The 12,849-nt window shown below is 41.9% G+C and overlaps 1 protein-coding gene across 1 annotated transcript in view; it reads right to left on the bottom strand.

Annotated features, from left to right (window-relative positions):
- Positions 1–286: 286 nt before the first annotated feature.
- SCUBE2 (signal peptide, CUB domain and EGF like domain containing 2) overlaps positions 287–12,849 on the bottom strand; it is a 42,941-nt gene continuing 30,378 nt past the window's right edge. Inside the window, exons 17-22 of the mRNA XM_074148721.1 lie at positions 9,189–9,356; positions 5,138–5,299; positions 3,757–3,954; positions 3,002–3,154; positions 1,823–1,902; positions 287–1,042 (exon numbers count right to left, since the gene is read on the bottom strand). Coding sequence (XP_074004822.1) covers positions 890–1,042; positions 1,823–1,902; positions 3,002–3,154; positions 3,757–3,954; positions 5,138–5,299; positions 9,189–9,356 — 914 coding nt within the window. The 3' untranslated portion in view covers positions 287–889. The remainder of the gene's footprint in view (positions 1,043–1,822; positions 1,903–3,001; positions 3,155–3,756; positions 3,955–5,137; positions 5,300–9,188; positions 9,357–12,849) is intronic.

A 12,849-nucleotide genomic window follows, 5' to 3' on the forward strand; every position in this document is an offset into this window, starting at 1 on the left:
GGCTTGTGTGTTCAACTGCAGGTGCTCAGAGAACAGAATTTTATACTACTTGAAAGAGCCAATGCCTCACACTGTCCCAGGCCTAAGCAAAGGGAGAGTGCACTGGGGTTTAGCAAAGAACCTGTTGTGTTGTAATATTTGCAGCCAGTCCAAAATGGAAGTGTCCAGCAGATCAGGGTCTGTTTTCCATTACTGTGGTGTCCTGGTTTTATTCTTGTATCACTCAGTTTACACCAACAGGTCATCAGCATGAACACAGTGCGACCCAGACCCAGAGCATTCAAGCTAATATTCAACCCTTTGCTTATTCCTCCATATGCCTCATACAACATATAGTTCAGAGAAAAATTTCACCTTGTGCAATTCTTGGACTCACTGGTTTGGACTAAAACTATTTCAATCTTAGCTCTGAATTTCCTGCGTAGCAAAAGTTAAGAGAGATATCAATCTAGTTCTCACTTTCAGCGAGACCAAACATGAACCCAGCTTTATTGAGGTAACATGCATTAATGGCAGCCCAGAGTTCATCCCAAACCACACTACTTAGCCTGTCTGTCCTCATTAGCTTTTGGAGTTGCTGATGAAGCAACAGGACAGAGCTCTACAAACTTCTGCTTGGCACCATTTGGTTAAAGAAATTATGGGCAGTCTCTAATTCAGAGACCCATGAAGTATCCTTGGTACCCAAAAGGTATTATCTGGAAAGGAATCAAAATTCTGTTCACCAAAATATTTATATTAGCCGAGAAAGCCAAAATCTGCCAAGAATGGAGCTGGCAAGCTTCCCTGAAGTTTCTCTGCCAGTGTGTAAAACACAGACAGCAGCCCCACCTACCACAACCCCTCTGTGTATGTTCAGGGCTGGTTAGTGTTTTAAGTACAGTGCCAACTATTTGTAAGGCCTCAGAAATCTGGAAACTTTAGAGCGCAGCAGCCGGATGAAGGATCTTGGGAACATCTCTCTTGACTCTTGGGCTGTGTACTTGAAGTAGTTCTGTGGATGTGCCAACACGTCAAACAATGCTTTTATCAGTTTCTTGTCCTAAAAAACAGAAAGCAGATTTTACAGTAATTCCACAGAGGAGTTAGGGTCAGTATCACCAAAGCTTAATGACTGATTAACTCATAAAAGATTACGGGCATTTTACTTTTCAAGTACTAATGTTTCAGGGGCTCAGAAACTAGTAGAGCAAGGCTGACATTCAGGCCCCAGGGAAGTCACTGCAGTTTCACATTTATCATTAGTGGCACCAGGATTTCTCCCCTCCTCATACTTCCAAGAATAGCAAACAAAAGAGGGAAAACCCCCCAAAAAACACAAAACAAACACTGCATCTCAAATCCAGCAAAAGAAAGGTTTACTTGGGATGACATCCACCTAACTTGCCCATGCAGCTGTCCCCTAACCAAGGTCAGAGAAGTGAAATACATGAAGAGATTTGTTTCATCCAGGGAAGAAAAGCCCTTGATAATCTACAGGTTACAAGTAGCAGCACCAAGTGCTTCTCCAAGAGATGAAATGCCACGTCCCTCAGTTTGCTCCACCGATTCCTTCCAGCCCAGCCTACATGAGGCTCAAGGAGGTGTCTTCACCACAGGTTTCTCCCCTAGTAGCTCTGATTCACCTTTAATCCTCCTGGACACAGGGTCTCACATCTAATGCTCTGCACAATCAGGATGTGCTGATTTACCCCACTTCCCTGAAGTAGCATGTGTCTAAGTAAGTGCACCAAGAGTCTAGTGCAGTGCAGGAGGCAACCTCACTGGAAAATAATAGTGCCATTTTCAACCAAAACCAACATGTTTAGTGGAAGGAATATACCTTAAGTATTTCTTGATGATTTTCAGATGCATAAAGTCTACCATCCCGAACAATGTCTTCTATTAGTTCTTGGTAATCCTCTATGGGGAATGCACAAGAGAGTCATTTGCAGGTTCACGTCACTTACATACTCAATACCTCCCTCGGTTACACATGTAAGCCCTACCCCAAAAAGAACTAGTGGTGCTTGGCCTTCAAATTAGCAGTCAGAAAATATTCCAAATGCTATTCTGAAAAGAAACTACAAATACTGCTTAAATGAAAACAAGATAGTCTGCTGAGCTGTTCAGCATCAATTTGTCAAAAGCAAAAGAAGTCATAATGCGCCTAGGATTGTAAATGCATACTGTAACCAAGTAGCCCACTTCAAACCAACTGCACTGCAGAAATTTATATGTAAATATCCACAACCTGTTATTGATTTCTTTCTATGGCAAGGAGGCGGTGAGGGAGAAAGGAAGTAAGAGGAAACTTTCTTAAAAGGCAAATTCCCTTGGCCAATCAAAACTTGAAATGCTTCAAAAGGAGAGGTATCCTGAAAAATTAATTATCCACTGTTGATGAAACTCTGCACACCAGTGAGGACAACTCCTTCACAGTTAACAAAGTGCAAAAAGAAACATGCCATATCGTTTCCATACCCTTTATGCTGAAGTGCAAAGCATCAGCTCCAGTTTCACTCCTGGTGACTCTGACAAGGACAGGGTGAAACTCTTGCCCCTCAAGCTTCTTTTCAAAGTAGATATTTTTCTATCTGGCACTAGATTACAGATGGTAGCAGCAACATAATAAAGCAGAGGCACCTGCGCCCTCTGCCCAATTCCTAACTGGGAGCACTCTGTTGCCACTTGAAGCAACCCAGAACTGGGAAGTCACAAAAATGCATAAAACCCAGATTCTGGCTTTCAGCTCTGCGTTTTGCAGGTCAGGTCCCAGAACCCAAGCTCTTTGTTTAGGCCTGTGGAAGACTGGAAATACAATGGCACTAAGACTGCAATGCAATGCAGAATTCCTTAAACTAGCTTTAGATGAAAACAGCTACTGGAAGTAGTCTCGCAGTGACACTGCTAAGAGCGCTGGGTTACCCTGCTGCTTAGCGGGGTCAAGGAGCCCACAAGGAGTTCTGCACTGCTGCAGCTGCACTAGCCCACATAGGCTCAGCTGCTCACACCCGCTTACCATCATACGTTACATAAGGAACTTGGAATCCTTTGGCACTGTTCCCTTCGTTTGACTTGAACTGGATCCACAATTTCTTAGACCTAGAAGTGAAAGCTATAGGGCGTTCGTAGGTTTGACAGGTTTCATACGTGGTCACTGAGTTGGAAGAAGCTTTCAAAGAAAACACACAATAGGCAGTTACCTGACAATGCTTCATACTAACGAACAATTAGAAAATAGGTTAAACTACCATGACAAAAAAATGCTTGCTGGTGTTAAGAAAACTCCTCAAAATGTGGCAGGCGATCAGTGGATGGCAAGCCATCAATGAGTGACTTCTTAGTCAAGGAATGTTTTCCCTTTTCCTAAAAAACAGTCTACTGTTTGAACGATGTACCTATACTGGAAACTGAAGCTCTTTATTCACACATCAGGCACCTGTGGGGACTAGCAAGCATCTCTTCTTTCCTAACCCAGACTAGAATTGCTTAGCATAATTCATGACTAGTTAGCTTGAACCATCTACCCCTTCTGAATAATATTTCTCTCAGAGTTCACTGACACATCATAGCCTTGCACCCTTATTTCACCTGAACCTATGGAGCAGCATTACCAAATAGGATTTCTCAATTGGTCATTTAAAAACATTTCTACTCATAAGTAAAGGCTAGTCAGGCTACATTTACCTTATGTTAACAGTAATGCACATAAGAAACCTGTGTTGCACACTGAGATAGATACACCATATGCCTCAGTAGATATTTCAGACTTACAGCTTTTTCGCATCACCAGGTAGTCTCCACACTCATCTTCTATTGGTAGAAATATTTCTGGAACCACAATCAGAATACGGCGCTTTGGTGGTGGGTTAATATTCCAAGTGCATTCAGTATTCGCAGGATAGTCCCCAGGATAGTTTGGTGATTCGATATATCCAGTGTAATCTCCCAATTCACCTCCACACTGTCTATCTGAAAAAGCAATACAGTACACAGGACTGACAAAGTGAGGTCATCCTACAGCTCTCTGCAGTCACTCTTAGTACATGGGTGACAGACACACAAACTTTTCTGTTTGCATCTGAATCAGGCACAGTTCTCTGCCAGCTTCACACTGCTCCTGCTTCTGCCTTTCTGTTTTAATTATTGTTGAGATGTAAAAATACAGACTAGCCCCCATTAACACAGCAGGGGCTATGGACCAGGCCACAGACAAGTGGCAAGGCAGTTGTAAGAAGACATAAAAATGGTCACGTGAGGATATTCCACTTGCTTGTACCAGACAGAACATTTTAATAGAAGTATGAGCTGAAGTCTAACTGGAGTCTGAGGCGCTCTGCTCAGGCACCATGCCTGCAGCAGCACAAAATAGGAGTATAGCAGGCCCTCTCTCTGCACACATCAGCATTGCCGGCAGTAAGAGAGGGTGAAGCCCAGTGCAGGAGCCTGTGCTCCCCAACTCTGTGTGGCCACAAGGGTGTGGGCACTACAGCACCATAACAGTGATGTGCAGGTGTGACACGCCCAGGGAACAGATTTTTTGTGAGACATGCAGTTCCTAGAAACTTATTTCTATGTATGTGTGTATACATCTGTGTGTATATAAGTGTCTCCAGAAGTTCTTCTGAGGAGTCGCCTCTCTGCCTGCTATTTTCCCCTCTTTAATTTACCCTCAGCTTCCCACACTACAGCTACCATAATCTCGAACAGTGGCTCTCTTTCTAATTCCCTCTTGCAAAGGTTGCTATTAAGAAGAAATGGTTACTAGAGCTACGAAGTTTTGCAAGCAAACTTCCATTCATTTTAATATAAGGGAAAGAAATGAGGGTGCCCAGAACATAAACTCTGTCTGCTATATCATGGGAGAAAAGATTTAATAGCAAGACCCAGAGTGACCCAGCACCAGCTGGCAAGACACAATCATCGCTTACTTTAAGAAGAATGATGGAACTAGTCTGCAGAAATGATCTCTTGGGGACCTCAGTAAGCCACATGGGATAAGATACACACAGACAGCAAAAGAGGAGTGACACCACTGTCTTCTCTCTAAGCTCCTTGGAGCAAACCTAAATTTTGCCCTTCAGGCCACTCTGAATATTAATGGCCCAGTCTTTTCACTTGTAACAGATCATCAAAGCCATCTTGCTGTACTTACTTTTGCACTGTGTTACATTTGTTGACCCATCAAAATCAGTAGTGGTGTTTCCAGGGCATGAAATGCAGTAATTTTGTCCAAACTCAGGCTGGTATGTCCCAACTGTGCAGCGAATACACCGATGTGTCGTGGTATTATAAAAATGGCCAGGAGAACACTGAACTGGAGAGTAATTAAATACACAGCATGGTTTTAAAAAGTGGCAGTAGCACATTAAAATGCAATTTTATGCATTTTTATAGGACTTATGATAATATCAATAACTGAAATGCCATATTCATAAACTATGAGTGTAATAAAGCAGAGGTAAATGAGCAGATTTTGGTTCATCAGGTAACTTTGTGCAAGTTCAAAAATCCCAAAAGCAACACTATAGAGCAGTTCTGTGTAGAAGCAGTAACAGAAGACATGGGGGAGTGAGCATAATCACTATGATTTTGTAAGCAAGGCACCAAGTAGAAAAGCGTGTTACCAAGCGGTCTACCCACTGACATTCAACAAGGAAGACGAACTGTTTGTGGAAACTGTTCTTATGAGGAGAGGCTGAGGGAGCTGGGGTTGTTCAGTCTGGGGAGAGGAGACTGAGGGGAGACCTTATCGCTCTCTACAACTACCTGAAAGGAGGCTGTAGAGAGGTGGGGGTCGGTCTCTTCTCCCAAGTTACAGATGATAGGACAAGGGGTAATGGCCTCAAGTTACGCCAGGGGAAGTTCAGGTTAGATATTAGGAAATATTTCTTTACTGAAAGGGTTATCAGGCATTGGAATGGGCTGCCCAGGGAGATGGTTGAGGCACCATCCCTGGAGGTATTCAAGAGAGGAGTTGACATGGTGCTCGGGGATATGGATTAGTGTTGGGTGGTGTGGTGGTGTGTGTGTGGGTTGTGTGTGGAATGTTGTGTGTGTGTGGTGTGGTTTTTTTTTTGGTTTTTTTGTTTTGTTTTTTTTTTTTATTGGTTGGACTAGATGATCTTAAAGGGTCCCTTCCAACCTAGGTGATTCTGTGATTCTGTGATTCTGTGAAATACTAACTAAACCTCTCTTTCTCGCCAGCTTATGCCAAGCCGCACGTGCACTGCTGCTGCATCCTAGTATACCCCTCTGATCAACTCACCACGAGCAGAGGTGAAAGATGTGGGCCCTCTACAAGCGCCATGTTGCATCGATATCAGTGACTAAACAGGTATATCGCTGCCTTCTCTCATGATCTCACACTGTCTTGCAACAACAGGCCATGACTCGGTACAGCCACCTCCACCAGATCTGCTGCTACTTTATTTCATCATGTCACATAAATCATCATGTTAGCTAGACACATAAGCTGTAGCCCTCACAAGGCTTGCCGAGAGTACCTCCTGCATCACCAAAGTGAGACCCCATTCAGACATACAAACTCTTTCATAAACTTAACAGATTTTATGGAGGTTTTATACATGAGAGAGACAGACATGAGACAGGGGAAAAAATTTCTAGCAGACCTGCAACTTTTTTTCTAGTTCCCTGCATGCAGACGGGTAGATTTTCTTCTCTTATTGCAATCTGAGAAATAGAGGACGCCAAACACCTTTGCTTACTTCTCTAATATTCTTCTTTTCATTTGATTTTGCTTAGCTACTCTGCATCTATGTCCATCATAACCTGTACTGAAACCTCACAAAGTAGTCAAGAGCATGAGTCACTTATTATCTTTGCTTTTAACACCATTACCACCTTGCTTCTTTTTCCTTGCTGTTTTTCTTTGTGGGACTAAAAAAAAAATATGAAAATAAAATCTTTTCCTAGTCCTTTTGCCTCATTTGGCAAGTTTATCCCTCTCAGCTCAACACCAAAATAATTCACTACCTTGCCTTTCAAATGTAGTTTTCTGTGCTGCTGTCGTGGTTTAGGCTGAATTTACCAAAACCGGACCAACAGATGGCCCTTCCCCCCCTTTCCCCCCCCCCCAAAAAGAGGAGAGAGGAGGAGAAAGAGATAAAGGAGATTCAGAAGTTTAGAATGAACTAAACTACTTTAATGAAGAATTAATATTAAAATAAAAATGAAGATGAAAATAATGAAATAGATACAATATATACAAAACCGTATCAAGCTCCCAGGATGACAGTCACGTCACCAGCAGGCACTGGGGAAGTCCCAGACTGGACTCAGTGACGAATGGGAACTGGATTCCAGCTCTGGAGTCAGGAACACACGGATTGGGATCAAAGGCAGATGAACAGACAGAGTCCTCTCTGGACGTTGGCCATCGCAGGAAAGGGGTTGACCCTTTGATCCCTCAGCTTTTTATACTGAGCATGGGGCAGATGGGATGGAATACCCCAGTTGGTCAGGTTTGGGTCACCTGTCCTGTCCACTCCTCCCCACCGATGTGACCCCTCTACGTTTTTTCCGTTTCCGACCCTCTAAGGGGGCAAATAACGAAATTGGCTGACCTTGGTTGTTATGGCAATAAGTATAAGCAAGGGCCTCCCTGCATACCATTCCTTGGCATGGAGCACAAACATTGGTCTTATCATTCTGAGAACGAGCAGTTTTCTCCACAATATGCCGTTAATTTCAGAGAGTTCGAGGAGGCCTAGGTAGCATGTAAAGTTACAGAACAGAAAATTGGTTCGGTTTTACTTCAAACCGGGACAGCTGCACAGTCCCTTTTTTCTATTCTTTTTAAGCTCTGCTTATTCCCAAATAACTCTAGTCTCGTTGAGCTTTGTATTCAGATAGCTCAGCCTGGAGTCCTTCCCTACATGCTCCACCCCCAATCCAAATGCTTAAGATACAAGTTCCAAATAGTTCTCGCATCTGTGATTCCATGTCTCATGTGGTCTCTTCCACATGCAAATCCCTGAGCTCTTCATCCAGTTAATACAAAAAAAATGCCTTTAATCTCCGCTCTAATTTGAAAACCGAACCTAATTTATAGACCTCTTTTTGTTTATGTTAAATAAAACTGAAATCAGTTCCTTTTATCTTGATCCAAGGTTTTTAACATGGTGCTTTAACTTTGCAAAATTAAGTATGAAACAACAGCATTTGTGGATTCAGTGATTCTTCACTGAAGAAATCTATTAGCTATCATATTATTGCCAGCAATATTAATTTTTCAACCATACTGCAAAATTCTTCTATTATGTTGCAATTCTCAATAGTAAACATATCTTAACTGTCACTAGAGAGATCTCTTAATCCAAACCACTACCAAATGTTTGCATCAGGATGTTGTTTCTATGCCTTATTTCTACTCTACAACAGTAGCTTTTCTATTAACACTTCTTTTTCAGGTGATTTTGATACAAGTGATGTTCTTTCAGCTGTGCTTTAAGACACTGAGCAAATAATTATACTGATTAACATTTCATCGCTCTCCATGGACACATATTTTTATCAGCATTTTCAAAGACAACTTCATAGCTGTCTTTCAGCTTTTTACATTTTAGCTAAGATGCTAATGAAATTCCTTCATTTTTAAAGATATGATCCCCATCTGATTTTCAGTCCTGTGAGGAAAATCTTGGGAGCAGATTGCATGTCAGCTCCACTGTGATGAAGTTTAGAGGGCTATACTGCAGGGTTTAGCTGAATGCTAGCTTTTTAGGTATATCACAAGACATCCAACCCAGCTCCTCCTTATAAACATGAAGAAACTATTCTCTTACTTATCCTCCAGGACTGCAAGTCCCTCCTCCACATTGTCACGTTGCTGCTGTGCTCAAACCAAAAATGTCAATAAGGCATATTGGTCTTGGTTTCTTTCCCTGAGACTTTTTTTCTCCCTGCTGTTCCTTTATATGACTCTTCACAGATCAATGACTACACTGACCAACTTCCATGTATCTCCCAATCCCTTCTCGAGTCTTGTATAAAAATAAGTTCTAAAAAGAACTCAGACTTTATTGAGTTTCCTTGCAGCCAGGTCAGGCAAGGCAACTATGAGACCCCTGGAAGGAGAGACCCTTGAAAGGAGAATGTCCCTTCTTTGAATGGCCCACTTAGAGCAGCAGCAGTTACTTTTTCCTTAGAGCAATGCAGTTCATCAAGCAAATCTTTGTCCTTACCTTTGGTCTCACAGTCCTGAAACAAGGATGCACCACTGTGTCTTGTTGTTAGACCTCCTCCACAGGGAAAGCAGGATACTCTCCCAGCTTCAGGCTGGTATGTTCCAAGGGGACATGGCAGACAGGGTTTGAAGCCGTCAGGAGAATATTCACCTGGTAAGCACTGATCTAGAAGAGGAAGGACACACTTGTTTCAACCTGTACAATACATGCGAAAGTATGTTAGTGAGCTTGTGCAGGACCTGGAACCCCACAGTGAAACTGTTCTCTTTACTTGGGAAGTGGTAGCCAGAGTTTCAGAACTGAATGCTTGTGACAGATAGAACTAAACACATGCAATTTACCCTGTAAAACTGAAAGAGACACTGATGAACTCTGATGCTGGTGTGCTCTTCTGAAGCTGGAATGGATTTCACTTTGTTGCAAGGCTTCACTGGACACTAGGCCTGTCCAGTAGTCTCTATTAATCTGTACAGTGCAATTATGTAGTGATTATCAAGTCTTTCTAGCTAAAGAACTCTTGGCCCCCTCCCAAATGAAATAATTTAGTACTGAATCTAAGGTGCCAAAAATGTACTTAAATGTTTCTGTAAGTATTTAAATCTTAATAATTATTGAATATTCATACTTGATAACCATTGAGGTTTTCACACAATTCAGTAACACCAAGCACAACCAGTAATTGTGAAAATTCACTGAACTAAACATTACACATGCCTCGAAGACTTTTAAAGCAGAAATATTTTTGCCATTCCTCTGACATTGGATCTTGGAAAATTATTATCTCTGCACTGGAATGCTGTATTTTGTATGGTGCATCGATAGCACTAACTCAATCCGACCAATTTTACTTAAATACACACCTCAATATTATCTAACAAGCCCAGCAATATTTATGGGTATCTTTGAAAAATTCTATTTTTCAAACTTTTCACAAAAGAATTGGCTTCAGTGCCACTATTTAATAATTACCCTGCTCTGGAAAGGCACAAAATACTGTTGAGTTTTTCAGCTGTGCTGAAAAATTCTGTCCTTTTAAAGACCTGTTACGATAATAAACTGTTAGTTTTAGTTTATAGCTCCAATAAATCACTCAGTGAATAGCCGTTTTGTTAGGAAGTTAAATTGGCCTTGGCTTCATTTCAGGATATATGACTAACAAGCAGCAGGGCATTAACTACTGGTCGTGATCAATGATGAAGAATTTAGTTTATGGCTGATACACTGAGTGGAATAGTGAGTGTTCCTCCTTAGCTTAAAAATAAAATACAGCAGGTTAAGCAATGCTCTGTCACTTGTCAATGAAAGCTAGTGAGAAAGTCTTAGCTCTTGCTTCTAACTTTTTCCATCTCACAACACCTCTGCTCTCATAAGGACACACATTCATTTTCTCCTACATTTTTCAAGTCTTTCTTCATTTTTATAAACATTCCTACAGAACACTCATCTCTGTATTCTTCGTGCAACTCAACAAACATGAATGAATTAAGGCTTTCGTTGCAGCACTCCTAATAAGGTAAGGGAAGAGCACTATTTACAATTCCATGACAAGGAGAGACAATCAAAGTTAGTAGAGGTGATTTTGAGAAGTGGCTGCTGACTTCAGAAAGCCAGAAACAATTGAAAGACCAGTGCAAATCTCCTTCCCTCAAAATGTTCTATGAGAAAATGATGCTCTGAGTGGCCTCGCTAGAGGCTATCTGCCCTCTGCTATCTTCCCTTAACATGTCTTTTTCCCTTCATTTTAATCACACATCAAGTTTGGGGTTGTTTGGGGTTTTTTTGCATTGAGGGTGTGTGTGTCTTTGTTTTGTTTTTGCTTTGAACAGAATGCTACTTTATATTGACACACGTAAAACCATACAAATTCAACCTTAAAACTGTACTACAAGTTTCCTGAACTCAGAGTCCAGCATAACAGTAGGTCGGCTAACAGAGCTCAAAGGAAACCCGTCCCAGGCAGGAACCAAACCCACCACTTATGTGGAAACATCACATTTGAGAACTTACTCCATCAGATCTCTCTTGACAGCTTTATCATCTGCACCTTATTTGCCTTGAAACCGCGTGTTGTAAAATTGTACAGATCCTTATAGAATAAAACTGAGGTAATCTAAATCTTCCAGGATTACTTAGCAAAGTGCCTCATTTTTGAAAATTTGCATTAAGGAAATAAGCTTTAAAAGATCTCCTCAGACATCACCGAGACCCTCAACACAGGGCATTCTTAGATGCATTACACAACTGAATTCTGAGAGCAGGAGAAACATGGGGTAGAAGCATCAGGTGGTCTGTTTCTGTGCCCTCCCTCCACATTGAGACACACTGTGAGCTCCAGCTAATTTTTGGTTTCCAGGATTCTGAGTACTGGGGCAAGAGTCACAAGTTGTTTGTCCTTCTTCGTCCTGTTAAGTTGCATTAAGGCATAAACCACAACTTTCTCATTCCCCATCATAGTACATTCCCACACTTCAGCCAGCTAGCAACAAGACAAAAATATCGTCACTAACATTTTGTGTCTGTGGGTTCAAAGCCAAATTAGGTCACCAGTAGTTAGACTACTAGATAATGTGCAAGGCGATACAAAGAGTACATTTACACAGATATTAGAGCTGATCAGCTGTCAGGATTTTTGCAATTTGGCCGTTTCTGTGTACTGAAATAAGGCTGACATTTTGTTTCAACTTTGCTCAGCATTAACCCGAGCTCCATTAAGCTGCGCCCAAATTACATTTCAACTGCTTTAGGCCCCATTTCTCTCCCGTCTTCCGCTTGCACTGGGTGACCCAGGGATGCACTGTGGCAGGTCAGCAGGACGGTAGGCTGTATCTCTGACAGTGCCCACAGAAGAAACACAGGGACTGTGTAAAGTCAACCTGAGCCAAAACAATTTTTTTTTCCATTTGATTTGAACCAATCACTTCAAGTGTTTCATTTAATCTTCCTAAAAGGTGACAACCACAGAAAGAAAACTGTAAAAAAAAAAAAAAAAAAAAGTCCAACTAGCTAGCACCACTGCAATAGGGTGTGCAGAGAACCGTGTACAGTGTGGTGGTTACAGTTGTGACCTAGCTTGGAGAGAGAAAAGGATTGACGACAGAGATCGGGTTGACCCAACATGGAGAGAAAGCCATGTAATGACGACAGAAGCTCTTTCAGTATGAATTACTGCTTAAAAATAAGAACATCTGTTTGGGCAGCGGCAGTTTGCCGGAGACAAACTAGGGTGACATAAGAGTCCTGACAGATTGCTTATCCAGAAAACCTGGACAAGCAATGGGCTTGTTCTGTGTGTCCATGGGGTTTGGGTTTACAGGACACCACCACCACTGTATAAGTAGGGGCTGGCCACTCTCTGGTCAGAAATCACATCATTGTCACAGCCCCAGCATGTGGAGTGGCCTTCCAACACAGAGCAGGAGGGGGAAACACTAATTGTTTTGACAATAGAGGTCACTGGTTTATAAAGTACCATATGTGGTGTTGCCTTCTGGAACTGGAGAGACTAAGCCTACGAGGGTACTTCACATGTTTTCATATCTGACATCACTACATGCAATAATGAACCTTGTTCTCAAGGGTGATAAGCACCCATGCTCAATTTGAAATCAGTGAGACCTGAAAAAATCAAGGAACTCTGGTTTTACAGACTGGGAAGAAT

Source organism: Numenius arquata, chromosome 6 (genome assembly GCF_964106895.1).
Source record: "Numenius arquata chromosome 6, bNumArq3.hap1.1, whole genome shotgun sequence".
NCBI classification, from domain to species: domain Eukaryota; kingdom Metazoa; phylum Chordata; class Aves; order Charadriiformes; family Scolopacidae; genus Numenius; species Numenius arquata.